Source organism: Amphibalanus amphitrite, unplaced genomic scaffold (assembly GCF_019059575.1).
Source record: "Amphibalanus amphitrite isolate SeventyFive unplaced genomic scaffold, NRLGWU_Aamphi_draft 000030F_arrow, whole genome shotgun sequence".
Classification (NCBI taxonomy): domain Eukaryota; kingdom Metazoa; phylum Arthropoda; class Thecostraca; order Balanomorpha; family Balanidae; genus Amphibalanus; species Amphibalanus amphitrite.
Window position 1 is genome coordinate 279,208 of NW_024881526.1, and position 27,797 is coordinate 307,004.

Genomic DNA, 27,797 nt, shown 5'->3' on the forward strand with positions numbered 1-27,797 from the left:
TGTGATTGGTGTAACGATGTGACGTAATTGGCTTACATTGATGGTTTCTATGCACCATACACACATCATTTACATGAGGCTTGATGTCTGTAAATAATATATGTGGAATATAATTTTGCCTATATATTTCAAGCCGCAACCTGGGAAATAATTTTTGAAACGCCAATCAACAAGAAAAAGGTGGAGGTAACCTCAGTAAAAGACAGATGATTGATTGCTCATATCTTCCTTATAAAGCAATCCAAAATTGAAATAAGATCTGCAAGGGCATGCCCATCAATAAAGCATGACAATGCTGATTTGGATTGTATTTATTAATCATAGGGCCTGTTCCAGCGCCTCCAGTAGAAATTCTTGACTGGAGGCTCTACCAGAGGTTTCACTGGAGGCGCTGGAACGCAATCTGGAGATTTCTGGAGATTGGCATCACAGATACCAAAAGAAGGTCGATTGTTCTCTCTTGAAATGCAAAATTTGTTTTCAGTTTTATTAAGAAAGATAAACAAAATTATAGCAATGTAATTTTCTTTACATTCAAGTTGTAAAATAATCAGTCGAAAGTCCTTTGTTTACATTCGTGATTGTCACATGTGCGCCATAATTGTAGACCAGAGCCTCCAGAGAAATTTGGACCTCCCAACTCTCTGGAGGCTACTGGAGGTTTCTGGAGCTTTGGCGAGAGCTTTCTGGAGCTTTCTGGAGGCGCTGGAACGCTCTCTGGAGGATTCTAGAGCTTTCTGGAGCTTTCTGGAGGTTTCTGGAGGCGCTGGAACAGACCCATAAAGTAAAACATTGTTGAGTGTCTGCCAAAGCTTCATTTTGCAAAGCTTGGCTGAACGAAGCTGAATTTATCAGTAAAATTGAAATGTGTTGGGGTTCCCCTTTTTGATTCCTTAGGTAGGTACTGTTGGTGTGATCATTAACAGGCATCTTTTTCCTTTAGATATTGGATCATGTTTGGGGGAGGTGGTGGCAACCCGCCACCCTACCCCTTTCCGAAGCCTCCCAGCTCAACTACAGGCAGTGAGCAGCCACCTGCATCAGCCAATGCAGTGTTTGGCCAGGCCACAGGTGCTCCCGGAACTTTTGGCCAGCCCAGCGCGCTATTTGGCCACACCCCTACCACTGCTGGCTGGGGTGCACCAGCTGGCTCCACCCCAGCACCGGGTGGTGCAGTGTTTGGGAACAGCCAGAGCATTGGATCCAATCCATTTGGCCAGCAACCTACTCCCAGTGCAGGAGCACCTACAAGCATGCCAACATTTGGAAGTCAAAATCAGCCACCTTCAAGCTCATCTGTGTTTGGACAGTCAGAATCTTCTGGGGCAGCCTTTGGTCAGCCACCCAGTACTGCTGCCCCAGCATTCAGTCTATCAGCTGGCACTACTTTTGGTTCAGCTGCAGGCCCAGGTTCAGCTGGGTTCCAGCCAACTGCACCAGTGTTTGGTGCCACTCTGGGGACAAGAAAGTCTTCAACTGAAGCCAAGCCCTCTTCAGGAGCTGCACACTCAGTGGCAGCCTCCACATTTGCTGATCAGGCTGGTTCGACAATACGCAGCCTGTTTGGAGCTGGCGGCACTGACAGTGCCAGCTCAGTGGCCTCTGCAGGCACCTCTCTGTTTGGGAAGGGTGCTGGTGGTGCAGATCCTGCTGGTGGCTCGCTGTTTGGGAAGGCGCCTGACGGTGCTGCTACTGCAGATGGTCCCTCACTGTTTGGAAAGGCCCCTGGAGGTGCAGGATCTGCTGGCTCGTCATCTGCTGCAGGTGCCTCACTATTTGGTAAAGCTGCTGATGGTACTGGTCTGTTTGGCAAACAAAAGACAACGTCAGCCTCTGGTGTGGATGCCCCGCCTGCTGCACCGCTGTTTGGAAAGACCTCGAGTGAAACCACGGGTCTATTTGGCAAACCAAAGCGGACGCCGTCAGCGGACACGGATGAAACGGATGCCGCCGCGCCGCCGTCCTCGCGGCCCGCCGGAGCTGCACCTGGCCTTTTCGGGAAGACCGCCAGCGGCGTGGACTCGGCGGGCGCGGGAGCACCCGGCCTGTTCGGGAAGGCGGCGGAGGGCGGGTCGGCGGGCTCTGCTCCCGCTCTGTTCGGGAAGGAGGGCAGGTCGGAGCCGGCCGCTGCGTCCTCCTCCGGCCGGCTGCGCTCAGTGTTCACCCAGCCGGATGGCCCGGCGCCGACCAGTAAGCGCCGTCCGGCCACCAGCCTGACCGAGGCCAGCCGGCGCTCGCTGGCCCGCACCGGACTGTTCGGCAAACCGCCTGAGGTCCGCACTGTCGACAAGTCGCCAGGTGAGGCAAATGGCGAGGCGTGCTAATCTCTACACCATTGATGTGTGTTGTGCTAAGGTTTAGTGTTTTTATGCCAGGACACGTCACGTAATTTGCCACCTCTTCCGAGCTTCAGTGGACATATAGCTTGTTTAACGGCGTTTTTCACTGGTTGAGTGTTAAAATACCTATTTTACCAACGTTTAATTCCAATGCTACCTGTGTTGCATGGAAAAAGTACCAGTTGCTATACTTCTAGATGCTTAGAGCCCAGTGGTAGCTTCAAATCGCACGGCGTGGACATAACACGCGTTAACCCCTTCCCTCCGGCAGTGACCGGTCCGGCGGGCCCGCGCGTGCAGCGTCTCAGCTCTGCCGAGGAGCTGCAGCAGGTGACCTCACTGCTCTGCACCGACGTGCCCGAGGGGAACAACGACCGAACCATCCTCACCAGACACTTCTCAAAGTTCGGCCAGGTCGTCAAAGTTACCTGCAACAAGGCCAAGAACACGGCATCCATTCATTTTGCCGACCATGTGAGTCCTACGGCGTCGAGTAACGATACCTAATTGGAAATTAGGTACACGTGGAATGTAACGTCGTCAATCAGTTTCTTCAAAACATTCGAACTGAATTAAAACCGGCGACTGGAAGTCTCCGATTGCGTAAAGCTTTTAAAACCTCTCGCTTCCCCGTCGCCATTGACGTGTACCCGTGGCCCGTGACATTTGGACTGCGATCCGCTGTCTGACCTGCCGCCACGGCCCGCATTTACCGTGACCTCTGACTCGCTTCCTGACCGGCCATCACACCCACAGGCGGCCGCCGACGCCGCCAAGAGGCGCGGCGCGCGGGTCCACCCGAAGCTGCCGCCGATGAGCCTCTATTTCCGGCGGCCGGTGAAGAGCGCGGCGGCCGAGCCGGCGCGCCGCCCGCTGCCGCCGCTCGACGATGACGTCTCGGACGAGCTGCGGAACATGGCCGGCACTGGCGACACTCGGTGAGTCGCCGGGCGCCTGCTGAACCCATTGAAGTCGTTGAGGGAAGAGCTGGTGATAGTCTGAAACAATGTCGGGATTGGAGTGTCTGAGGGTGTTTAAGTGCCTGGTAGGCAAGGCACATGACAATTTGTATTAGGCACATGGCTAGCGAGCTCTAATCGCTACCAGAAATACAAGACTGGGTGACGTAACTGGGAAGAAGAATACTAATCTGACCATCACCAGCCATAGAAAGTGCAGTCGTTTCGAACTACCAAGCTGTTGCTGTAGCTCGTTACTATTTTACCTCCCTCATTATGTGGCACTTCCTCGCTAACGTTTGTTACTCCATGTACCACCAGAGACCCGCCTCGTCGTGCCGAGCTGCCGTCGGAACCCAAACCCCGCCGTCCTGAGGCGCCGCCGGAGCCCAAGGCCCGCCGTGCCCCTGCCGCCGCCACGGCCACCGTTCCGGCGCCTTCTGCAGTCCCGGCGGCGGCGGCAGCGCCCGTGGCGGCTGTGAACGTGTCCGAACTGCGGGCGGTGCTGCGACAGCCGGCGGCCTCGGCCAGTGACCGCTTCAGGGTGCTGGACGCCAGGGATAAACTGCAGCGGGCAGGTCAGTGGGGAGGGTAAAGGGAAGGGAGTATAGGCTAAGTAGGTAGAGAGGATTGAGGTCAGGTCAGTAAGGGCTGTGCAGTCGGTAGGAGGACGAAAGAGTGAAGATCAGTCGGGGAGAGGTTGAGATTGGCGGTGCAGTAAGAAAGAGGGGAGAATCTGGATAATGGAAAAGAAGTGGAGATATTGAGGGCAGTCGGTGTTTGTGGATGATGAAGGGCATGGTAGTTTGGGGAAGTGGTCCTGAAGGTAATCGCTGATAAGCACAGGAGACATACCAGGATTCACTAACTGCTCATTTCAGACTTGTGGATAAATTTTCTAGTCCAGCGAGACAGTGTTCTATGCTTGCCTAGTCTGTTAAACTAGCCATGTAGACGGTGATAACCTTCCACTCCCGAACCACATTCTGTTTGGGCCACAAATGGGCCGGACCGATTGCTAGTACGTCGTGTTTGTGACCTGTTGTGTGTCTCCGGCCGACAGCGCTGCGTCGCGAGGGTCCGGCTCGCTCCGGCCCTTTGGTCGGTACCTGCCCCGACATGTGTCCTGAGAAGGAGCGATACATGCGAGAGGAGAAACATCAGATCAGCGGCCAGTACGAGCGGGACCGAGACAGGCAGGTCAGTCCACAATGCACACTGCATAGTCTTGACGTCCAAACAAAGGTGGTTGTGTTTTGTGTCACAAAACTGCCTCGCTGCAACTTCTATTAAATGATTTGCAGATATGTTATGTCCAGAGTAGAACCGAACAAAAAGTTCTTTCTTCGATCTGTGTTGCAAAGAGATGATATTCATTGCGTTTTCAAAGCGTATAAATGGTGTTGCTCTTATGCTGCGTTCTACGTGCATTTAGCGAATTACGTACTGCTTTCACTTGCAGGGCGGTTTCGAGATGGACCACCGTCTGGCGGTGAAGCAGTACTCTCGCAGCTCCGCTGACCAGGAGGAGCCGCTGCCGCACGAGCTACGCACGCCGGCCGCCCTGCTGCGCACCATGGATTACCTGGTGACACACGTGACCGACGCCGAGACGAGGGACACCGGCGACTGGTGAGAGCGGGCGAGCGAGACGGGCGGGGCACTAGGCTGGTTGTTGGTGTGTGTATAGATGCATGAGTGATGAATTCATCTCTTATTTCCACTACCAATCTGGAGCAACTTATTTATTCATTTTGGGTGTCGGTGTCGGGCACGCTGTTTTATTTTCGATACGGAATATAGACCTATTCGACTGTGTTCATTTCTCACCTATTCTATCTTGTTCATCTTTTTATTGCCACTGCGAACTCATTGCGGTGTACTCATCCGCGACAATCTCCCCTGTCTTTGAACAGGTTCCATTTCATCTGGGATCGTACGCGTGGCATCCGAAAGGACATCACCCAGCAGCAGTTGACCGATCAGGTCTCGGTCGGACTGGTGGAAAAGTGCGCCCGCTTCCACGTGCACTGCGCCGCCGCGCTCTGCGAGCTCTCTCGTGATATGTTCGATCAGAAGATTAACAACGAGAATCTCACCAAGTGTCTGCAGGTGCGACGGTTAGCTGGACGTGGCCGGGTTGGGGTCTCACGGGACTGCTCTGATCACCTTTTAACCCTCGCCCTGGCAGGGGGGGGGGTCGATGCGACCCCCCCTAAGGTTTTTCGAAGATAGCGTAAAAACGGCGGCACGCAGCGCCGCCAAATTTGGCACAGCCTATGGGGCAACCTTTTTACATATGACCTGAAAATTTCAGGTCCGGGTGACCTTGGGTCAGGTCACCAGGTCAGAAAAACCGGTACAAGGTCACGGTCAAATTTCAATTTTCTTTTTGCACCTGTCCAACTCACAGTTTTCGACTGATTTCCTTCAAACTTCCAGGATGTGCTAAGTTCACCGAGTTGTATAACATATAGTCCGGCTTTTTTGAGGTCACTGACCTGAGGTCAGTTAGAGGTCACTACGTCGTAATGTTAAGCCTATGGGAAAATACTAAATTCGGAAAATACTGGAGATATCCGCTTCGTTCTATCACTTTTGTGCTTTGAAACCACGGTACTTAACAGCAGGTCACTTGGTGCTTCTTTGTTTGGTGTACTTATCCATGGGTCAGGTCAAATGAGGTCAAATGAGGTCAAATGACGTTTTTGCCAATAACTTGGCACATAATGACGCTAGAGCTTAAAAAATGGTATCATTGTGTTCCTGGTGATCAGCCGAATCGAATGATATGCGATATGATGCAATTTGGTTAACTTGAACTTAATTTATTAATTTAAGTTTACTTAAAATTTAAGAAAAACTTTAGGTACACTTAAGCATGCTAAAAAGTATATCATTCGACGCGCCTTGACGTGCTGAGTTCACTGGTGCTTTTCTTTTTGCTCTATCTTAATTAGATCAAAAGTTATAAGCGAAAAACTTTTGACCTGTTTTTAGCGAAATTTTTACATTTATACCCCCAAAAACCCCCCTAAATATTGACCTAGAGCAACCAAATTTGCACAGGGGCGAGAACTCCAGGGGGCCCACCTACCTACCAAATTTGGTGTTTCTAGGTGCCATAGGAGCCAATCGCGAGGGGGGGTCGCATCGACCCCCCCCCCCTGCCAGGCCGTGTTATGAAAAATGCCCTGCCAGGGCGAGGGTTAAAGTAGGTTAATTTGTTCTCTGATGTTTCATATCTTTATTGCTGGTATTTGAATCATAATTGTGTAGACTTTAGGTTCCCTAGTCTTGTATATTCAGTGTCCACAGGCTTCCATTTACAACATTGCTGCTTGAGACCGAGTTTGTTTGTTTTACTGATTTACATGAATGAGCAGCGGTGTCCATTGATCTGTTCGTATGTTTCAGACTCTGAAGCACATGTACCACGACCTGTCCCTGAAAGGGGTCCGGTGTGAGCGAGAGGCCGAGTTTCGAGCCTACGACATCCTGCTCAACCTCAACCAGGGAGACACCCTCAGGTAGGACAGCAGCTCGTTTAGCCCCGACCAGGGGAACATGATCAGGTGGGGCATCAACCCGCTCGCCGCTCACCATCACAAGGAAGACATCATCAGCGATCAGGATTATCCTCTCGCTCAGTCGTCAACGAGATAGAGATGGATGTAGAATATAGATGGAGACAGATTCATATATATTTTCTCAAGGAGGCATAGAGATCTGGACATGACCATGCTACTTGACCTCTACACGTTGGATGTTATTATTTCAGTTCAGTGATTAGCACCTTTTTGCGATAACCGCGTTCTCTGCCCTACCGCTGCCCTGCAGGGAGGCGCAGACGTACAGTGACGAGGTCCGTGAGTCGCCCGAGGTGCAGGCGGCGCTCCGACTGTACGTGGCGCTCTCCTCAAACAACTACGTGCGCTTCTTCAAGCTGGTGCGCCGCGCCGGCTACTTGGCCTCGTGCCTGTTGCAGCGCTATTTCAACCAGGTCCGCACGCGCGCCCTGGACGTCATCACGCGCACCTACTGCCCGGCTAAGGCGGTCGTTGAGGTAAGATGCTGGGGAGGGTACGGAGAGGGTAGGGAGTTTCGATTCCAGTTTGGACGCGCCCGGCCGGTGTCAGGGAGGCTGCCGGTGGGATAGCTGTTGGTGGGCAAGTCGAGTGGGTGAATTGTCTGATATGCCGACAGCAGCTGGTTTAATGCTGGTGATCGTGGATGGGAAGTCCGAAGGAGGCGATGGACCCGCCTATGATGTGTTATTACTCTCGATTTTCGATCTCATTCAATAGCCATGACCAAGATGTCAGCATCCCTCAACAAAAGCATAGCATAGTCGCACTCAGTCTATCTGTATGTCAGTCCTCACCCAGTCGTCTGTCCAAATGTGATACCCTTCCTGTTATTTGTTGCTCTTCCGATCGTATGCCAGCACTCACACTCGTCCGTGCGTTCGTCTGTCGGCAGTTTCCACTGACACAGCTGCAGGAGATGCTCGGTTTTGAGAGCGAGCAGGAGTGTGCCTCCGCGCTACGCCAGCACGGGATCGAGTCCGAGGAGGGCACCGCGTTCCTCGAGCGAGTGCAGTTCCAGGTGCCCGACACACCGCCCGAGCTGCGCAAGTGTCCGACGCTCATCGACGCCAAACGAGAGTTGAGCATCGGCCAGGCGATCCAGGGCGGCCCGCTGCCGGCCGATCCCCTACCCTCCTACCGCCCGCACGACAGTTTCGACGCACATGGCGTGCTGCGCCGCACGGCGTGGGACGCGCAGGACCAGGGCGGGGTCGAGCTGGCCGCGGAGGTCGCTCCGCCGCCGGCTGACGATGGCGAGCGGGCGGCCGAGGCGGCGGCCGGCCTGCTGGTGACTGAGGTGGTGACTGAGGAGACCCGCCGCCAGGCGGAGCAGCTGCTGGCGGCCGCGGCCGCGGCACGCCAGCTGTGCGCTCAGCTCTTCCAGGCGACCGTGGACGAGGTGGTCAAGGAGATGGTCAGGTGAGTGATCTGTAGGAGGGAGGGCTGGTGACTGGAGAAGGGCGATTCACTGTATGTTTTTGTAGCAGTGATTCGATGCTGTTTATATCATTAATCATTGTGAAATTTTTGTGGTCTATGATGCCGTTAAAGTGTCCATATTTTGCACTGCAGACTGAATAGTTGATGTCCATTTTCTGTTTGACACTGTTACCTACATCTTCCTGCCTTGGATGCGAGGGGTCTGACGATCTGTGTCTTATCTGTATAGGAGCGTGAGCCAGTCGGAGCTAGTGGAGGCGCGTCGACTCCAGGAGGAGCAGAAGCAGCTCCAGGAACAGAGGAGACGGGAGGCCGAGGAGCGGCGCGCCAGAGAGATACAGGAGCAGGAGCGAGCCAGGAGAGATCAGGAGATGAAGGTGAGAGGAGAAGTGGTCGTCCGTACAGCTGGTAGGAGGGAGGTCGGAATTAGTGACCGATTTATTAGTTAGCCTGATCGGGCACTGGTCGCCATGGTGTGGGACTGAATGAATCATCAAAGTGTGCAGTCCTGAATGCTTGTTGGGACTTGGCTTCAGCGTTGAATTTTCAATTGTCAGCTCTAAAGCCCGTCGATTTCAGTAGTATGTATCCTCATAGCCACCTGACTATCCGTTCCCGTCGCCGTGCTTTGCTGACAGCGTACTCCCTCCCCCGGCAGGACCGTCTCAGCTCCGTGCTCACCGAGACGCTGATTGCCGAGGTGTGTCTGGACGAGACGGCCGATATTGCCGAACAGGAGATGCTGACCGTGCAGGCCAAACACAGGTGAGGCCGGCCTCTCAGTGTGTGGCATGGAAGCGGCGTACGGTTATGTAGGTTTGTTTGATAGGAGGGCATTTCTTGCTGTTAGAAAATCCAAAGTAATGATTTTCGTTCTTTCACTACATGACGGCAGCATTACTGACTCGACTGGACCTACGCTGACATTAGAAATAATGCATTGTGGTCATAATCCTTGCAGTATCCTTATCCTTGAGATATTCTTGAGATATTAATCGGACATTCAGGAGGTATCGCAATTCATAGATCCATTGACCGAAGCCACCCATCGAAACTCACTTACTTTTCATGTCTGACAGTGCGGTAGCCGCGATACACCTGCGACTTTGGACGGAGGGGGCCGACGGGCTGGCACGCCGCACCGCGGAGGAGGTCCTGGCCGAGTGCCGCCGCCAGAGACAGGCACTCATCCAGACACTCACAGAGATCGGTGAGTGGGTGTTGCCTGGTACAGGTGCTAGAAGAGTGACTGAGTCTGGACGGATTGGACTGACAGGAAAACAGGTGCTGGATTCTGTCATGACTCCCTCGGTCATCGTTTGCCCCAGCGCCGAATGGTGAGCCGCAGCCTGGCGGCAAGGTCAGATCCGAATCTGACCTCATGTGACCTCCTCAGGTCACCGACTGACCTTGTGCGGGATGCCGGTGGGCCGCTAGCGGTGGGGTTAGGTCAGAGTGTGACCTTATCTGACTTGTTTGGCCTCCTCAGGTCACCATCTAACCCAGTGCCGAATGGTGGGCCGCTGGCGGCAAGGTCAGATCTGAGTGTGACCTCGTGTGACCTCCCAGGTCATCGACTGACCCTGCGCCGAATGCTGGGCCGCTGGCGGCGGGGTCAGGTCAAAGTGCGACCTTATCTGACTTCATATGACCTCCCAGGTCACCGTCTGACCCTGCGCCGTATGCTGGGTCGCTGGCTGTTATATCAGGTCAGAGTGTGACCTCATTTGACCTCCCTAGGTCACCGTCTAACCCTGCGCCGTATGCTGGGCCGCTGGCTGTTATATCAGGTCAGAGTGTGACCTCATTTGACCTCCCCAGGTCACCGTCTGGCCCTCCGCCGTATGCTGGGCCGCTGCCAGCGTGGTCAGGTCAAAGTGTGACCTTATATGACCTCCCCAGGTCACCGCCTGACCCTGCGCCGTATGCTGGGCCGCTGGCGGCGGGCGGCAGAGGACGGCCGTCGTCTCCGGGCCGAGCAGCGTCTGTTCCCTGCTGGACGCCCGCTGCACGACGCAGCGACTGCACTGCGACTGCTGGGCGGGCCGAAGGAGCCGCCGCACCCGCCCGCCGACCTCTGGACAGGTACGAGTAGATTATTGCCCCTGCCGGCCCCTGCTCCCACTCTCCGCCCGCCGACCTCTGGGCAGGTGAATTAGCGTACCTACCTACCTACCTAAACCCTCCTCCCGCCGACTTCTGGGTACTGGGTAGGTAAACCATCGCCCCACCGATCCCTGCTCCCCTCCCGCCGATCTCTGGGCGGGATCTCTGGAGTATCTACTGTCCCTGACCCTTTCACTCGCTCACCTCTAGACATTAGTTATCACCCCCGCCGGCCCTTGCTCCCAGCATGTCGACAATGACATCTAGACAGATAAGTAATCCGTCAACTTCCACCTTTGCGAGATGATTCATGGAATCGTTTTGAAATCTTTCAGTCGTTTTTTTCTATCGATCACACGTAATTGTTTTCGAAAATTGTACTGGTATCCATGCAGTCTATCCGTATCTGAGTTTGTCGTTGACTCACTCCACCCAATCTGTCTCCGTCAGACGGCAGTCTGTGCAGTCTGCTGCTGCACGACCGTCTCTCCACCCAGCCGGTGAGCGTGGCCGCTGTGCTCTCCCGTTCTGGCCGTGCAGCCGTCCCCTCCGGCGGCCACCTGCTGTGGAAACTGGCCGTGCCCGCGCCGGTCGGGTGTCCGCTCACACAGTGGCTGCTAGGGAAACTGGACACTGATGGAGGACGGACGGTGGAGCTGCCTGACGGCGTGAGTACGCTGGGAGAGGGGATAACTAGTTCCGCTGCCCTTAGTAGTGGACTTTTATTTGAGACTATCTTACGAATGTGGCTTAGTAACCCGTAACAGAGGGAAACCTTATGACATTAACAGGCTTGTCAGCTGGGATGATGAGGGCTGAGCGAGCACGACTGGGTTTTGTGTCGTTCACATAGTTGCTTACCGTTTTTATCAATTGCTACGGTGTTTCTTATTACACAGCAGTCTGAGCTCCCCCGCACGTACCTGCCCGGTCCCCGTCTCCAGGTTCTGCAGCGGGAGTCTGTGCGGCTCCCGGGCGGCGGCCGGCTCTCCGTCTGTGTCCGGCAGCTGGAGGGCCGGCCGGCAGAGGCGGTCGGCGCCGCCGGACTCCTGCTGGCCTACTCGGGGCCCGAGTCGGCCGGCCGGCTGCACCAGCTGCTGGACCAGCTGCCGCGCGAGCCGCTGCTGCCGCTGGCCGTGCTGGTGGAAGCGGGAGGTCAGCGGGCGGCGCTGGCGCAGCTGCGGCTGCCCGAGCGGCTGGCGGCCGGCGCCGTCACCACCTACCGGCTGTTCGAGCTGCTGCCCGGCGACGGGGTGCAGAGCGGAGAGACGGTTAGTGGACGAGGCATGAGGGAGATAGGCTCCACAGAGGCTGTATCAGCTGCCATGGGAAATTACGGAACTGGTGACTGAGTCCCGTTTTCCGGCGTGCCGTCGCTCTAGCTTACCGCTTGTGCCTTTTGTTTCGCTTGCTACTCGGTACTTGATAGTTGAAATGAGATAGTTTGTGACATGATCAGCTGGTCATATCTAATTTCACGGTGATATAAATCCTTTGTTTTGGGTGACGGTTTTGTTTCCAAAAGGTACCCGTCCGCCAACTCCGGTGCTACCATTCGTCCTGACCTGTATACCCTCCGCCCATCCCGTTCTGCTCACAGCTGGTGTCGGCGCTGGAGTGGCTGTTTGAACACCGTCCTACCCCGCCCCCGCTGCGGGCCGCCCGGCTGCGTCACCTGGCGCAGGACTTCCTCGGTGTTCAGGTGACCCGGCGGCTCTATACGGACCTGCAGGCGCGGCGGAACAAGAAGCGCGTGGAACAGGTCAGTCATGGTCGGTGGGGGAAGCCACTGCGGGATGGCGTGGTATACCGCCATGATCTCTCGCTGCCTGACCGCGTTGTGTCTCAGGTGTCTCCTAAAATACGCAAATCATAACATCGAATTCGGAGTGATATTAATGATTTGGATAAAAGTTTTTCTTACGTAATTTGGTACGCCACACTATGCAAGGCGGAAGGCACGAGTGTTTGCAGGGACAGGTCCCGAGACCTCGAGTAAAATACAATCTGACACGTCAGAACCGCCGTGTTCCACAGCCCGGTGGCTGCCGTAGTGCTCTATATCAAAGCTCTGCTGTCCCCCAGTTTCAGAGTCCGCTGGCCGCCGTAGCGCTGAAAACCGCTGTGTTATACCGTGTTTCAGAGTCCGGTGGCGGCCGTCTCTCTGTATAACGCGGCCGTTCGCCACCTGTCTGCGGTGCTCAGCAGCGGCTCGCTGCCGGACCTCTCCTGGCCTCCGGCCGAGCTGGTGGAGCTGACCGACCGGGTCGGCACACAGCGGCCCGAGTCGGCCCTGCCGCCACCCGGCTGGAACCGGCCCGAGCGGCTGCTGCGGATCCAGCAGGTGAGCTGGACCGCGGAGTGGGGGGGGGGGCATCAGATGGTCCTACTGGACTGGAGAGTAGTTAAGGTTCGCTGGACTAGTTGGAAGGATATTAGAGGGCTTGCTAGACCGGGCGATGGGGTTATCAGGGGGGGGGGGGGACTGCTAGATCAAAAAGCAGTGGAACTGAGGTGGATGGAACGGTAAAGCTGGAATTGGGACTTCTGTGATTGGCTGGGTAGTAGCATTTTCATGACTTGTCGGCGAATGGATGACGGATAAACTTATGCTCTTCCTCATGGATGTGGTCAGTTATAGCCGTCGTCGCGGATTATTAACGTGCGAGTTCCGAGAATGAATGATTGACCGTATGACGTCGGCCAAGGGCTAGACGGAAGGAATATCGATTGCATGAATGGTGAATGGAACGGGCGAATGAATGAATGAACACCGCGAGAATCCGTTGTCAAAACACCCCTAATGAATGGAGCGCCGAATAGAGCAGTGGGTGAATAAATGACCGGGGGCGAAGGTATATTTCATGCGCTGACGCACGGGTATCAACAGCTACAAGTTGCCACAAATTAATGATGAGTGTCGGCACTGGACGGAAAGGGAAGCAGTGAGACCGAGAATGGATGGATGGGTGGGAATCAGCGAAAAAACAGCCATCCACATACAAAAGCGATCACTGCTCTGCTTTATTTATATGTGTGTGATAATGTGGCCTGCCATCTGACGTCTGAACCCTGGACTGGCTTCCTTCCCTGAACAAGTACTGTCTACATAATTACACTTGCCTGTTCTTTGCCCCCAGGACGCCCCTGCCCTCTCGCTGTCCGCGCTGAACACCTGACCTGTGACCTGATCTGTGTCCCTCAGGAGGTCAGTGCCCTCTCGCTACCCCCGCTGACCTGTGGCCTGACTTGTGGCCTGACCTTTTGTCCCCCAGGAGGTCAGCGCTCTCTCGCTGCCCCCGCTGGACGTGGACGTCGACTGGAGCTGGACAGAGTGCTGTGCCAAGGTGCTGCAGTACGTCGGACGGTTATCGGATGGGGCCGGAGACGGCACGCCGGCTCTGTACAGGTCAGTTATAGGGGACATCACTTTGTGTACACTAACAGTGTACGGATCAGTAGCAGGCCATGGAGTTATCGGCTGTCGTATAGAGACGCAGACGGCACGCCGGCTCTGTACAGGTCAGTATAGGGACACTGTACAGTGGACAATGGACGGGTCGGTAGGGGTTGCTCGCTGGCCGGCCGGCTGTCGGGACCGGCTACAGCTGTAATAAGGTGTCCTCACAAACCCCGCTGTGCCCACCGGCAGGGTACGGAGTCTACTGCCTAGTTGCACTAGCTGAGCGGAGTTGTGACATGCCCCCTCTGACCTTCCTTTCCCCACCACCAGAGTCCGGAGCCTACTGCGGAACCGACTGCAGCTGCCTGTGTGATGTCGCTCTGATCTCTCCCTCTCCCCACCACCAGGGTCCGGAGCCTGCTGCGGGACCGCCTGCAGCTGCTGTATGATGTCTCTCTAACCTTCCTCCCTTTACCACCAGGGTCCGGAGCCTGCTGCGGGACCGCCTGCAGCTGCTGCGTCGCGCTGCCTGGCCGCTCGATAAAGACGTCGGCGACCAGCCTCTCTCGGCCAGTCTGCCCTGGACGGACATCATACAGGTACGAGACCAGCCCCTGTCGGCCAGCTTCCTCTGGACTGACATCGTATAGGTACGAGTCGCGCTCCGTTCACCTCCGCTAACCGACATTGGTTGCAGCACGTTGGCACTTTGCTGAGGAATGCCAATCACTCTGTCTTAGCGCTACAACTTTTCTGCAAGCGTACTTACCCTAGCGTGGAGAATCTGATCGTTGTTCCGTTTCACCGTTTATTTGTAAACACTCCTTAAGGACGCTGTGTACTGACCCCACCCTTTCTTTCCGCGATGTTCGCCCGCTGTGGTTTGACCTTAGCCCTGCGGACCGTTTCAGTGCTGTATCGAGGTGCGCACGGACCAACTCAGCGGCTCAGAGGAGGTGTACTACCTGCCTGACGAGCTGGACAACTTCCGTGTGCCGGACGTGTGGACAGAGTACACCTCTGTCGGCCACACCGGAGGTATGTACCGCAGCTGTACCGCAGCTGTACCGCAGCTGTACCGCAGCTGTACCGTAGCTGTACCGCTGCTGTACCGGACGTGTGGACAGAGTACACCTCGGTCGGCCACACCGGAGGTATGTACAGCAGCTGTACCGCAGCTGTACCGGACGTGTGGACAGAGTACACTTTGGTTGGACACACCGGAGGTATGTACCGCAGCGGCTGTACCGCGTCTGTACCGGACGTGGGACAGAGTACACCTCGGTCGGCCACACCGGAGGTATGTACAGCAGCTGTACCGCAGCTGTACCGGACGTGTGGACAGAGTACACTTTGGTTGGACACACCGGAGGTATGTAGTATGTACCGCAAGTGTTGACTTGGACAGAGTGCACCTATTTTGGTCTCACTCAACTGGAGGCATGAAACGCAACTGTACCGCGGCGCCTACACACAGTACGTGGAGAGGTTCAGGACTGGGCTGGAACGCCTGTGGGGTCCGGGACAATTGAATAATTTCAGCTACTGAATAGCACCGTTGACTGCTCTTTTTAAAGTATTTTATTTGCTGAGTTTGTTCTTCAACATTGCTTGGCGAAATGGCCATGCGTTCAGCCTCCCTAAAGCGACAATTAGGCCAACAGTGCTGCTTGAGAGTAGCAAGATCATACTTTTACGTCGTTCTCACTGGGCGTTCTTCTCTGGAGTTTTGACACGATTTCTTTTCTCACTTCTTTCGCCCACAGAGTGTCTGACCCTGGACGAGTCGGTGACCATCGCCAAACGCTCGCTGGACACCTCTGTCGATGTCAGTCCCGCTGTGAAGCGGCGACCCGAGAGACACAGCTTCGGTCGACCGACGCTAGATGTCAGCACCCACATCGACCGGGAGCTGAACGTCTCCCTGGACTGGGAGCAGCGACTGCGGGAGCTCGTGGACGAGGGTAGGTGGCGCCACTGCGCTTCAGGCGCGCTATTCCTGCTGATCCTGGGGATAGGCCGGGTATTGGGAGCCTGTATGATGTTTGTGTATAAAGCCGACTGACTGTATCGGTACGTATGAGGTAACATTTTGCGTGTAATTCCGTGTTAAAATTCGGACACAAACATCGCAAGCCTCCGTTTACTGGTGTACGGCCCTTGTCTGTTGATATTCGAAGGTCTGTAGCTGTATGCGTGGTTACATGAAAATATTCAACACAGCTGGGCTGTCTGGTGCTGACGCTTCTCCCCGTTCCCCCAGGTGACGCCAGCGGTGCGATGGCGCCGCCGCCCCCGCCTCCTCCGGTCCACCTCACCCCGCCGCGGACCGGTCGGCGCGCCAGCCTGGAGCGGCAGCTGTGCCAGCTGCGGGCGCAGCTGTCGGCTGACCGGCGGCACACCGAGCAGCTGGACCGGCTGCTGGCAGCTGCAGCCGGCGGGACGGAGCTGCCGCCGGCACTCGTGGGATCGCCAGAGTAGCAGCACCGAGCGGCCACAGCCGACGACACCGCTTATGATGTGTCTACCGGCTTTTGGTATCTACCCAACTACCCAAGACCTTACTTTGAATGCGGCCAAGTCGACACATCGGACTGCAGTGATACAGTGCCGAGCTAAAGCGCCAAGTGTGACCGGCTGTGGTGAGCTGTGGTACACCTGAGATAACCGCAGGATGTTTGAAATAGACGTAACAGCGGTTTTCGGCTTGGTACCGGTTCCGTGACGGCCGGTGCGTGTGTCTGTGTCACAGTTGTGTGATGCAGCTGTGCCAGGATGTTGACACGGACGTGCACAGCGTTTGCGTGATACGCCGGTGACAGGGTGACGGATATGACGACTGAACAACACAGCGCGCCTCTGGCAGCCCCGGAGAGCGCAATCTGCAGCCCCGGACCAGTGCGACCATTAATCGTGTTTACATAGCATTTTTTGACGAGGCTCTAGCTCGTTTATTTGGTGATAATTTCGATGCAGTGGTCTTCAAATATTTAAAGGGGATCATTTTGTAAATTGTTAAGTACCATTGGCATCTTTTGTAATATCACGGACGGAGATATAAGCTTTCAACAAACCCTATGTAAACGCGTCTCATGCCGTGTGGGCTGGTCTGCCGGCGCGCAGCTGTATAACTGCCGGACTGTATTAGTGACCGGATGCTTAATATGCTCACAACTCGAATAATTGGTGCGTTATTTCGGTAGACGAATGTATCCAAACATGTCAACTATTCAGGATGGGTTAACCAAGCTTAGCATGCCTATAATTTCGAAGACTTTTACACATGTTTGTACATCGCTCATGGGTTGGATGCTAGCTGATTCATGGAACGAATTCTGAAAATGAAACTGCAACGCTGTGTATGCTTTCCGTAACGGACGTCTTTTCTCGAAATAAATTGTTTTGATACGAAAATACGTTTGGGCGATTGTCGAATCGATTGATCATGTTTCCAGGGATCATGACCGGATGACTCCCCAGAATCCCGCCGTCGTTTCAGCTCCGTGTTAATTCCGTTCAACTTTCACGACTTTGAACCGCTGTCGTATTTTATCGTGTTTGTAATGGTAGCGGATGGATACAACGCTGCTTACGATGGCTGATCGATCGATACTCGCGTGTCTTTGTGGAACGTCAAACAAACAGTCGTGTAACATACTGACATCAGTACGAATTTATCGACCGGGTAGGCTGGCACGGCGTAAAAAAGGTAACAACGCAGTCACCTGTGATGGTTTGAAGACTCTTGCAGCTCGATGACGACTAAGTGCTTCTTATGGTATAGGTACTCAGTAACACTAGTGCGCTGAGTGGCCGGACCGGAGGTCTCTCGGACCAATATCTGTCTGGAGCCTGCCTCTGGATCTAACCCGATAGTTGGTAGTCACTATCGGCGTTTAGCGCAGCTAGGAGCTTTTTCCAATCGTATACGAGCGAAAAATTTTGTGGTACCATGACTCCTCTGTTTGGCCCTCTAGGGGCAATGAACCAGCGCGCGGCCGCTGCGCAGCCAAGACGTCCGTCGCGGTCACGTGACTTAGGCTAGGGGACGCGCGCCCGCGATAACGCTGTGTCCCATTTCTGCCTGGTCTGTCTGGCGACACACGCGTTGCCGTCCGCCTCCCCGCCGCCGCCATGTCATTACGGAGCGAGCGAAGCGAGCGTAGTCTTTCCTTAGATTAACGGAAATTTCTGAGTATGAGCGGCCGGCCGGCCGGCCGGCCGTGGTCACGCTTTTGCGAGGCTTATATCTCAGCAACCACTTGACCGATTTACACGCGGTAATTTTTGTAGGGTAGCTTCATTCCTTCTACCAAGTATTGGACTATTCCTGATGCATGTGGGTGACCCCTTATGCACGTGCCACGTGCAAAACGAAGAGGTGTCCGTTTTGTAATTGTTGCAATATCTCGGTAACTACTTGGCCGATTGCGCTGAAAGTTGGCATGTAGGTAGGCACCCACTAGGCACTGCATATCCATGTGTCAGAGTTGGGGCGCTGCTGCACGTGCGCACGTGCAGGGGTCGTTTCCAGATCTCGAGAACGGCTCGACCGATTGCGCTCAAATTTGGTACACAGTTAGGGACCGGTTAGTAGGGTGCCGTGCACAAGTCAGTTGGGACCCATTTTGCACGTGCGCACGTGCAGGGTGCCGCTTCCAGATCTCGAGAACGGCTGGGCCGATTGTGCCCAAATTTGGCACATCGCTAGAGACCGGTTAGTAGGGTGCCGTGCACAAGTCAGCTGGAGGTACCCCCTCGAAATTTCGCACGTGCAAGGCTCACCCTCTCGCTCGCTCCGTTAGTCGCCCCAAAAGGCGTTATACTGGTGTTATTCGCTTGTCGCGTGTTATACCTCATCGGGCTGTCACCTCACCCAAAGAAGCCCTGAGTGCGCCACTGCCCATGGCCTTGCACTGCCCTACTACCAATATAGACGGCACAATCCCCGACAGAGTGGAATGCGTGCGTCATTTGTGCAAAGCTCGACCCGCCGACACATGGGGACTAATAAGCTCGACTTTAATAAGCAGCTTATTACGCACATGCTACGTCATTGCGCTTAGGCGTCACCGTTTACGTTCATGAATTTTTATCATCCGTTCAGGTCACATCTTTTATATAAACGTTAGAGTGAATGTCAAGGGCGATTTTCCGCCTCCTTGTCCGTTTCGCGCTTACTATGTACATGTAGTGGTGTCAATCGGAACTTGAATCTTCGGAATTCCGATTTTGTCCAATGTCCAATTCGGAATTCGGTTGGACAATGACAGCAGGCTTTGGACAACTTTGGACAATCGCTTGCTACACCTCAACATTTTTATAAAGTAATCCTGTTTAACATTGATTGGCTATTAGAAAGCTCAGCTTTCGATATGATTACCACTTTTGAGCTGGTAACGATACACTTAAAGCGAATTAAATAACGGCGTTGAGTGTAAACTATTGCGTAGATGTCGGACATCTTTGGACAAATGGCTGGCTTGGACATTTTTGGACGGACGGTCGACGTAAGTATTGGACTTTGGACAGACACTGGACATATGCTCTCTGAAATTGACATCACTAGTACATACACCGATAAAAGTGCAGATACCGAGATGGATCAAGTACTATTGGAAACCGCAAACCATTAGCATGCTGACTCGGCGCTATGCCGGCTCCATTCTGTTTACCTGCGGACGGCTTATCAGGCCAGTGTGGAGGGGGGGGGGGCACAGTGTGTGTGCATGTGGAGGTCCGTTATCTGACCGTGGTGCTGTGGTCGCGAGGGGAGAGCGTTCACCATGTGTCAGACGGCCAGTGTCGGTGTTGTGGTGCAGCTGTGGGGTAAAACGAGTCAGCGTCGGCCCGACTACAGGTGAACGGGCGGAAACGAACGGGAGAGTGGGGAAATGGGAGGATGGGATGCCGATGGGGAAACGGGCGGATGGGATGTCGATGGGGAAACAGGCGGATGGGATGTCAATGGGAAAATTGGCGGAGGGGCGGGAAACAGGAAGTGAGGAGTAAACCGGGTAGAGGGATCGAAAACAGGGGATAGATGTGAAAACGACACAGAAATGGAACCGATAAACATCAAATTGACAGCTAAGAGTTACCGACATGGCTATCGGCACATGACGCAAGAAGTAAGTACCTACTGACCGGACAGTTAGGAGATCATACGTCCAATGATTAGGTATGCATGATAATTTTGTACGATATAATCAGCCATTACAATCGAGCGAAAAATATACCTGACATATATCTTTTAAAAAATGTTCTATAAGCATGTTATATTTGTTATAAAAAGAAACATGTGTAATTTTGGTGACATCGCACGAATCTGCTCTGAATGAAAAATGAAATTATGTTCATTTTACCGGTTGGTGGCATACCTAACCATTCACGATACATGCGGCATGATTGGCGTTATGGTTCGTGTGCCTATGACAATGAAAAAATGCGATAGTTATCTACCTTCTCTTGTCTCTTCAGTAGCATTATGTGTCAGTCATGGTCGGCAGATGTATCTATCGTATGTACAGGGCAGTCCCATCGGGCGGGAGGGTAAGCCTGTCCTAATTCTCCCGGGGGAACGGGCGACCGCTGGCAGTTCGCCACTGTTCCTCCGGGGTCTGAACACCACTGGCAGTCTGCCACCGCCCTTCTGAGCCCGAAGTGCCGCTGGCCGCCTGCCACAGGCTCTCCTCTGCTGCTCCCCGTCCAGGGTACCGCTCCCGGCGCTCTCGGCCGCCCGGCTCGGTCCGGCCCGTCGCACTCGGCGCGGGTCGCCATTAGTCAATGTTTACCGCCCCGACTGCCGGCTAGAACGGCTATACGGACAGCAGGGGGCATGAACGGGCCCACATAGCGGGCATGAACGGACGCACATAGCGGACATGAACGGGCGCACACAGCACAACTTTCATTGGTATGACCGTGTGGGGAGCGGCCATACGCAATGCAACTGATGATGGTAGGTTGGAACGGGCGTACCTACACAGCCGTCAGCCGAACTGGTGACTGGTGATGCAATAGATCGGTCGCATATAACACAACTTGGTGAATATATGAAGAAGCCGGGCACACAGGTGCCGTACTTCATTAAGTGACTGTGCGCTCTTATTCCTGTACCCATTTTGACTCGGGTAGAAATGGCCACGAGCTATTGTGGAGAACCCCACGAACTACAATAATACAATGGAATACAATACACAATCCAACTGGTGAATGGTGACGTTAAGGCAGTCCATGAGTCTCGCACAACACAACTGACGAGTGAGCGGCGAAGGTATGTGTTTCATTTATGAACATCCTGCAGCACACAGCATGACTGGAAGTTGGAACGTGCTATTTAAAGGTAGTGTGCCAGCTTTCCTGGACCGTATGGAGTTAATGGCCAAGATAAGTAGAACCGGATTTTTAGAACTTATCCATACCTTCAAAACTCATAGAAACGTCTTAAATTCTTCAAATTTTGAGTACCTCAGTGCGAAATTCGCCCCGACGGGTTGTCGGTCGTACCCCAACCACATTTCACACCACTATGAACAATAAATGCACACACTGAAATCGCTATTACCGATATGCTCATCCAATCAAGTTTCGATAAACCCGTTCATCATCATCTCCTGCGGTTGCGAACACGCCTGTTAGGTGGTGCGGTAGACCGCGCCCAAAGCCAGGGCCCCGGTAACGTGAGGTAGCCGAGTCGGGGCAGCGTGTGCTGACCCAAGCCGGGGCCGCGCGTCCTCCCGGTGTCATGTGATAGCCCGGGGCTGCCCGCGGGGATGCGGTAGACCGCGCCCAAAGCTGCGGCCCCGGCTTGGGTCAGCGCACGCTGCCCCGACTCGGCTACCTCACGTTACCGGGGCCCTGGCTTTGGGCGCGGCTTCTGCTCATACTTTGTGGTGCGGTGGTGGTGCGTCGGGTCGCGCGCTCTGACTTCGGCCAAGAAAAATGCGTCAGCTGATCATTGTCATTTCTGCCACTTGCGTGTGGTGAAATGGGGTCATAACTTAAGAGACGGCTTTTTCATATCAATTATTTTACATAAAATCATATTTTAAACCATAAATAATGTTCGACAGCCAAATAAAAGAAACAATACCAATACAGGCTTACAGTTTAAGGCTCGATATTGTGTTGTCTACGATTAGACAGCTGATAACTCATCCCCGTACGTCGTAACTCTATAATGACCTTTGCTTATTGTCACATGTGCGCCGCATTCGCGATTGTTGCCGACGCCTGTTTGCAGGTCAGTCCACTACAGTTGTTATACATATAGAAAAACCGATAAACCTTTAGGCAAAAAAGGCACTGTTCCAGGCCCATTTTTGATTTTTTTTGCGATATTAGGTAAAAACAGAAGCTTCTTATCCTAGGAAAAATAAAATGGGAAATCTTTCAAAGGTGGCACACTACCTTTAATTCACTTTTCCTTGTCCCTGTCACGAGAGGCCACGCTACCCGACAAAACTGGTGATGGAGAGTAATAGGTGCATAATGCGCTCCTTTCGTTCCTGCAAATAATGCAGCCGCCAGAACATTTTACGACACACATTGCCATCGTCATATATGCTCCATTGTCTCTTAGCCAACATACCTGGGTGAATATATCGGGTGGCCCAGAAAAAACGTTCCCAACTTTAAATCAATATTTCTCAGAAAGTGATGAAGATACAACATTGAAACTTCGAATAGTCAATGCGGCACAAATTTTCAGTAAATGGTGTGATTTTCATGGTGTTCGGTAAATTACTTTTTAAACGGTTCGTGTTTCAAGCATGTCATGTAAAAATTACTTTTTTTGCTCCGATGTTTACTAAAAAATGTGAGTGAACGGGTCACTTTCACCCCGCGGCACCGCGGCCTATAGAGCCATGACTTCTACTGGCAGCTAGTCTCATTGATGGTTCGGGTCTCAGGATGACACATTCCCTCAGGCAACCGCGATGGCTCTGTGCCAACGGCATCGGAAGAAGTTTCCAACTTCCCAGTTTTCTAACCATCTTGTGGCTCAAATGCTTTCCTGGCTGACATTCCTGGGAAAAGGTAGCTTTTCAACCAGTTTTTTTTTTGTTATCTGCTGGCAATGTTGTTTTTCATAAGCTATTCTGTGGTCTTCTGGCACAGGAACCAGTCTGCTCTAGTTTGTTTTCCTTATCCGGTCGATTTACTGTTTGATCTACTGAAAGGAGGGTAATCAGCAGTAATCCATGCACCGTGTCACTCCTGCTCGAAACATGATTTGGTGTTGAAACGAATGGCATCCATGAGCACCATTTTGGCTCAGTATTTGAATATTTGGTAGATATGTGAGACAAAAATATTTAAAATAAGAACATACGTGTTGGTCTCATTCACGTGTTCTATTTTTTATTCTTTTTTATAACATAGGACGTCTAACCCAATCATCACTATCGTTTGACATCGGCAAAAAAAGCAAAAACGTCTTGCTTAATTCAACTCAAGATTCCCAGCTTGAAAATGATGGTATAGTGTTATAATTTGGCATACCAATGCGCAAAGAAATGACGCAATCTTGATGAAAATTTTGGCTCGTTATTTGTACTCGAATTTGATATATAGGCCTCCAAAGTTCGGAACGTTTTTTCTGGGCCACCCGGTAGAATAACGATCTTTCGCCTGGCTACGAGCCATCGTTAGCCACACAACATATAGGGGTCGATGACGGCATTTGCCCCTTACGTAACGTCACAGAATGACAGGGGCTTGCTCGTTGATCTTTATGCGATTTTTAATGTCCAATGTTTAGGATGGTTTCAGTATGCTTTGTCACGATCACCTCACGTTTACCATGCGTCATGGTTGAATTGCGACAGACAGAAATACGAGGATACCGAATAGTCCACTTAAACTTTTCGTATACCTATACACTAGGTACAGACAGTAGGTCTGAAGCGCTATTGAGATATCCAGACGGTTTGGAGCATGCAGGGTTAATGCTTCACCATTGATATATTTGTTAACAATTAATAGCAGGCTCACTTCAATCATTTGGTAACCGTTTACACATATAGTATCAAAACTCGACCCACGAAACAACTGCAAGGGTGCGGAAACACTCGAGGTAAAGGCCGAGTGAAAACGTGCTGACAGCCTTGTTAAACAACAGACTGACCGTAATATGTCATTATTCAACAGATATCGACCAGCCTTGGAACAAAAAGTGTGACGTCAGCGACAGCGTGGCTCGTCGGTTGTGACGGTGCACGCCGGCGTCAGTAGTGGTCCCGCTCCCAGCAGCGTGGGTGGTGAACGGGATTCCACCGGAAGCGACAGTGGTGTCCCCACAACGGCAGTAGCGCAGTGCCCGAACCCCGCTAGCAGCGGTGACAAAGTGGCGGCCCGGCCTCTACCAGCGACAGTGCTGTGTTCACTTTTTACACTGGCGGCGAAAGTGCTCCTAGCAAAGTATAAACTATATACGCAGCGGTACCTAACAGGGTGTACTGTAGCCACCTGTCTGTCTCATTGGTTACTTCACTATCTTTTCACCAGCTCACGGCAGTCGTAAATATTCCATCCCGGAGGCAGTGCTGCCGGCTGAAGATGCTGGCCGGCTGCTGGTGCCGCCCGGCCCAACAGCTGCTGCTGCTGATGCTGCTGACCACAGCCGGCCTGCTGCTGATCGGGCTGACATCGCTCAGAGAGCCGGCGCTGGGCGTCCTCCCCCGGCCGGCTCTGCAGAGTACCGTACCGCGCACCGCGGCACCGGTCCCCGCCGGCCCGGTGCCGCGCCCGGGCCGGCTCCGGCGGTGTCCCACACCCAGCAGGCTGCTCTCCATCAACTCTGCCGGCCGGCTCGGCAACATCATGTCCGAGTACGCCACGCTACTGGCGGCGGCCGGCGAGCTGCGCCGGCCCGCCTGGCTCCATCCGGACATGGCGCGCACCCTGGCCGTCTACTTCGGGCGGCTGTGGGTGCCGGTACTGCCCATCAGCTGCCGCGTCAACTGGACAACCATATCCACTGAGGAGCTGATGGCCAAGCGGCCCGACTCCGACACCAACCACATGATCGGCGGCTTCCCACACGCCGTGCCGCTGTTCCATCCACTGCGCGCGCGGCTGCTGCGGGACTTCACCTTCCGGAAGGAGCTGCGCCAGCGCGCCGACCTACGACTCGCCGAGCTGGCGTATCAGGCGGCCGTCACGGCGCCCACCTTTATCGGCGTACACGTGCGGCGCACAGACTACAGCACGTGGCTGGCGCGGAGCGTACGTGGCCGCGTGGCCGGCGTGAGCTACCTGCGCCGAGCCGTGGCGCTGATGAAAAGTCGACACCGAAACTCACTGTTCGTAGTCGTCTCAGACGACCCGGAATGGTGCAGGAAAAACCTCCGCGGACTTCAGCGCGTTGTGGTCGCCGGGGATGGGGTACAGAATCGGCCCGGGGCCGATCTGGCGCTGCTGGCCGCCTGTAATCACACAGTAGTCACTCACGGCACGTTCGGCTTCTGGGCGGCCTACCTGGCGGGCGGGGAGGTGGTGGCGCCCACCGGGTACGGTCGGAGACCCACCGGCCTGGAGCAGGACGTGCGCCGCGCCCGGCTCGGCTGGACATGGCTGCCGGCCAAAGGACAGTGATGGTGCCGGACAGTGACGGGCATTGACAATACCGGACTGTGGGAAAGTCGGACAATGTTGGTATTTGACAGTAACGGTGGTGGATCTGACATGGTGGATAGCAGTTGTAAAAATGAGATGTCAAACGCATTGGAATGGAACGCAAAATGTCGAGTGTCTGGGTTAAACGTCTGAACTATAAGCTAGGTAGTGAAAGTGATGTTTACCGCATTGATGACAAATGTAGTGATATCAGCCGTGTGACGTCCAGCGTAAATATGATGCTGAATTATGACGTCGAGCGGGTGACGTCTCTGGCGTTTCTGACGCGCGGTAACCTCAAGCGGCTGTGGAACACCAGCGCGGCGGTGGCCGCTCGGCCCAGCGGTCTTTTACCACTCCGCTGAAGTTCAGTCAGCGGGCCCGCGATGAAGTCCTTCCTTGACAAGGGCTTTGATAGGATCTTCCGCAGGGACCACTTATTATGAGCAGGCCTGCCAATTGCTGGTTGGCGATTCCCCAATTCATGGGAGCGACGCTTAATTAATCAAGACACTGACAACACATATGTAGGTATGTGCGGCGGAAGAAATTGTAAAAATATAGGACAAGCCAACAGTGGAAATGTACATAACGACGAATTCCGTTAAATCGTTAATCGTTAACTCGTTACATTGTAACAAAAATAACGCATAAGTAGTCCGACGTTTGCCGTATTCTCTTTATAAAGGTTTATCAAAGGCAAATGTTAGAATAGAAATGAGCAATCGTCCTTGAAAAGAGAAAATGTAAAACAATTACAGACTCCGCATTTAATTTGCAATATCGACTCGAAGATTTCACAAAGCTTATTTCTTCATAAGGAGCGTTTGAAAGTTTTTTTACCAGCCTTTGACCTCATTGGCGCTGCCTTAGTATTGTACATGTTGTTAAATGCAATGTTATGGGAGGGACGACATACCTTGAATGCTAGGAATGACTTTTCAAGAGTGAATTTGAACACTGTGTTGACTATGAATAGGTAATGGATGTGCTGTTGTTCTTTGTGACAATCGGTGCTGACAAGCGGCCGTCAACAACCTTGATACGTAGAGTACAAAAGGAATCATGTTGTCTTGATTAGTGCCGGCCACATGACCATTACGTGCCATGCCACGAACCAATCCATAAGTCAGTGCCGCAATAGACATGCATTCTTCATCCAGCTTTTATATCTTTTATGAGTCGGGGAACGGCAAAGGCGTATGTAATACAACTAGTTGTTATCCGTTGTTTAGTGGACTATGGACAGGTTGACCTTTTAAAGAAAACTACTCTCCACCGACATAATTAAATAGGTACACCATGAAGTGCTTGCTGGAAAACCCGGAGCCACACGAACAGCAACACGACTGATCGTTCATAAATAATGCTTTAAAAAACGACGCATATATAACCTTATTTGACATCTATGCTAGCTCGCTAATATGGCAGATATGACAGCATTCCTTTGCCCAAACCCTAGTCAAGAAACGCTGACCATACCATGAAAGGCACTTGCGGCTGCTGCAAACATAGATATGAAGAGTAAAGATGCACGGCAGATGATTGTGTCTTTGCGATAAGATTCAGAGAAATAATAAGTGGCATTACTACTACTGCCGCTCTCAATTAACCCGCGCCCCGCTGGGGGGGGGGGCAGAATCTGCCCCCCCTCCCGTTTTTCGCCAATAACTTCTAAACGCGTTACGCCAGCGACGTCAAACTTTCAGTACCTTATCATACATCAATTTGACACGTTCCCTGAAAATTTGAGCGAAATCCGTCGGAAATTTTTTGAGAAATTGACGTTTTTGTGACGTCATGTTCGCCATTTTCGCCTCAAAAACGGCAAAATTTCAAACGCCGCTAACATCTTCATTTTTAAAGGAATCAAGACGTAACAAAAAAGGTTATACGTGATTCTACTTTGTCTATCAAATGGCTATCTCGGTTTTTTGAAAATTTTGGATTTTGACCCAAATTTTTCCAAAAAACTGACTTTTTTTTGGAAATTTATTATAAAATCCAAAATTTTGAGTGTATCGAAAAAACCGGAATATATGTCAGAGAAGTAGTCTATGTGCACCTATATACCAATTTTTAGAAGAATCGGTTCAAAAATGTGGGAGTTATTCAAAATTTTATGACGTCACGACACACAAAATTTTTGAAAAATGATTTTTTTGGAAGTTCTAGACCTCGTACGGAAACAAAAATAGCACCATTCAATTCGCCGTGAAAAACTGCATCAGATAGACACCTTTTTAGGCCTTAACAACCAACTTCAAAATTTGACCTCACTTGACCTGACCTTGACCTGACCTCGACCTGAAATTCATCCAGAGGTGGTCCATATCAC

General features: G+C 52.9%; 2 protein-coding genes across 3 annotated transcripts; both read left to right on the top strand.

Annotated features, from left to right (window-relative positions):
* Nucleotides 1–120: 120 nt before the first annotated feature.
* On the top strand, nucleotides 121–17,251 carry LOC122366939 (germinal-center associated nuclear protein-like). 2 transcript variants are annotated; one of them, XM_043339614.1, is made up of 24 exons: nucleotides 121–186; nucleotides 944–2,298; nucleotides 2,611–2,813; nucleotides 3,096–3,277; nucleotides 3,620–3,876; nucleotides 4,362–4,498; nucleotides 4,761–4,930; nucleotides 5,215–5,410; nucleotides 6,716–6,828; nucleotides 7,139–7,364; nucleotides 7,781–8,307; nucleotides 8,558–8,705; nucleotides 8,987–9,093; nucleotides 9,408–9,538; nucleotides 10,231–10,413; nucleotides 10,885–11,102; nucleotides 11,379–11,705; nucleotides 12,035–12,196; nucleotides 12,578–12,778; nucleotides 13,710–13,843; nucleotides 14,319–14,436; nucleotides 14,749–14,875; nucleotides 15,604–15,801; nucleotides 16,101–17,251. In XM_043339614.1, the coding sequence occupies exons 2-24, from the start codon at nucleotides 954–956 to the stop codon at nucleotides 16,316–16,318; spliced, it is 5,628 nt and encodes a 1,875-aa protein (XP_043195549.1). In that variant the 5' UTR covers nucleotides 121–186; nucleotides 944–953; the 3' UTR covers nucleotides 16,319–17,251. The 2 variants fall into 2 exon arrangements, with proteins under 2 accessions (XP_043195549.1, XP_043195559.1); XM_043339624.1 differs by having other exon boundaries at nucleotides 124–180.
* A 2,369-nt stretch (nucleotides 17,252–19,620) lies between these two features.
* On the top strand, nucleotides 19,621–26,616 carry LOC122366946 (galactoside alpha-(1,2)-fucosyltransferase 2-like). The gene is made up of 2 exons (XM_043339638.1): nucleotides 19,621–19,697; nucleotides 23,993–26,616. Exon 2 carries the CDS (start codon nucleotides 24,401–24,403, stop codon nucleotides 25,436–25,438), a length of 1,038 nt encoding a protein of 345 aa, XP_043195573.1. The 5' UTR covers nucleotides 19,621–19,697; nucleotides 23,993–24,400; the 3' UTR covers nucleotides 25,439–26,616.
* Nucleotides 26,617–27,797: the final 1,181 nt, after the last annotated feature.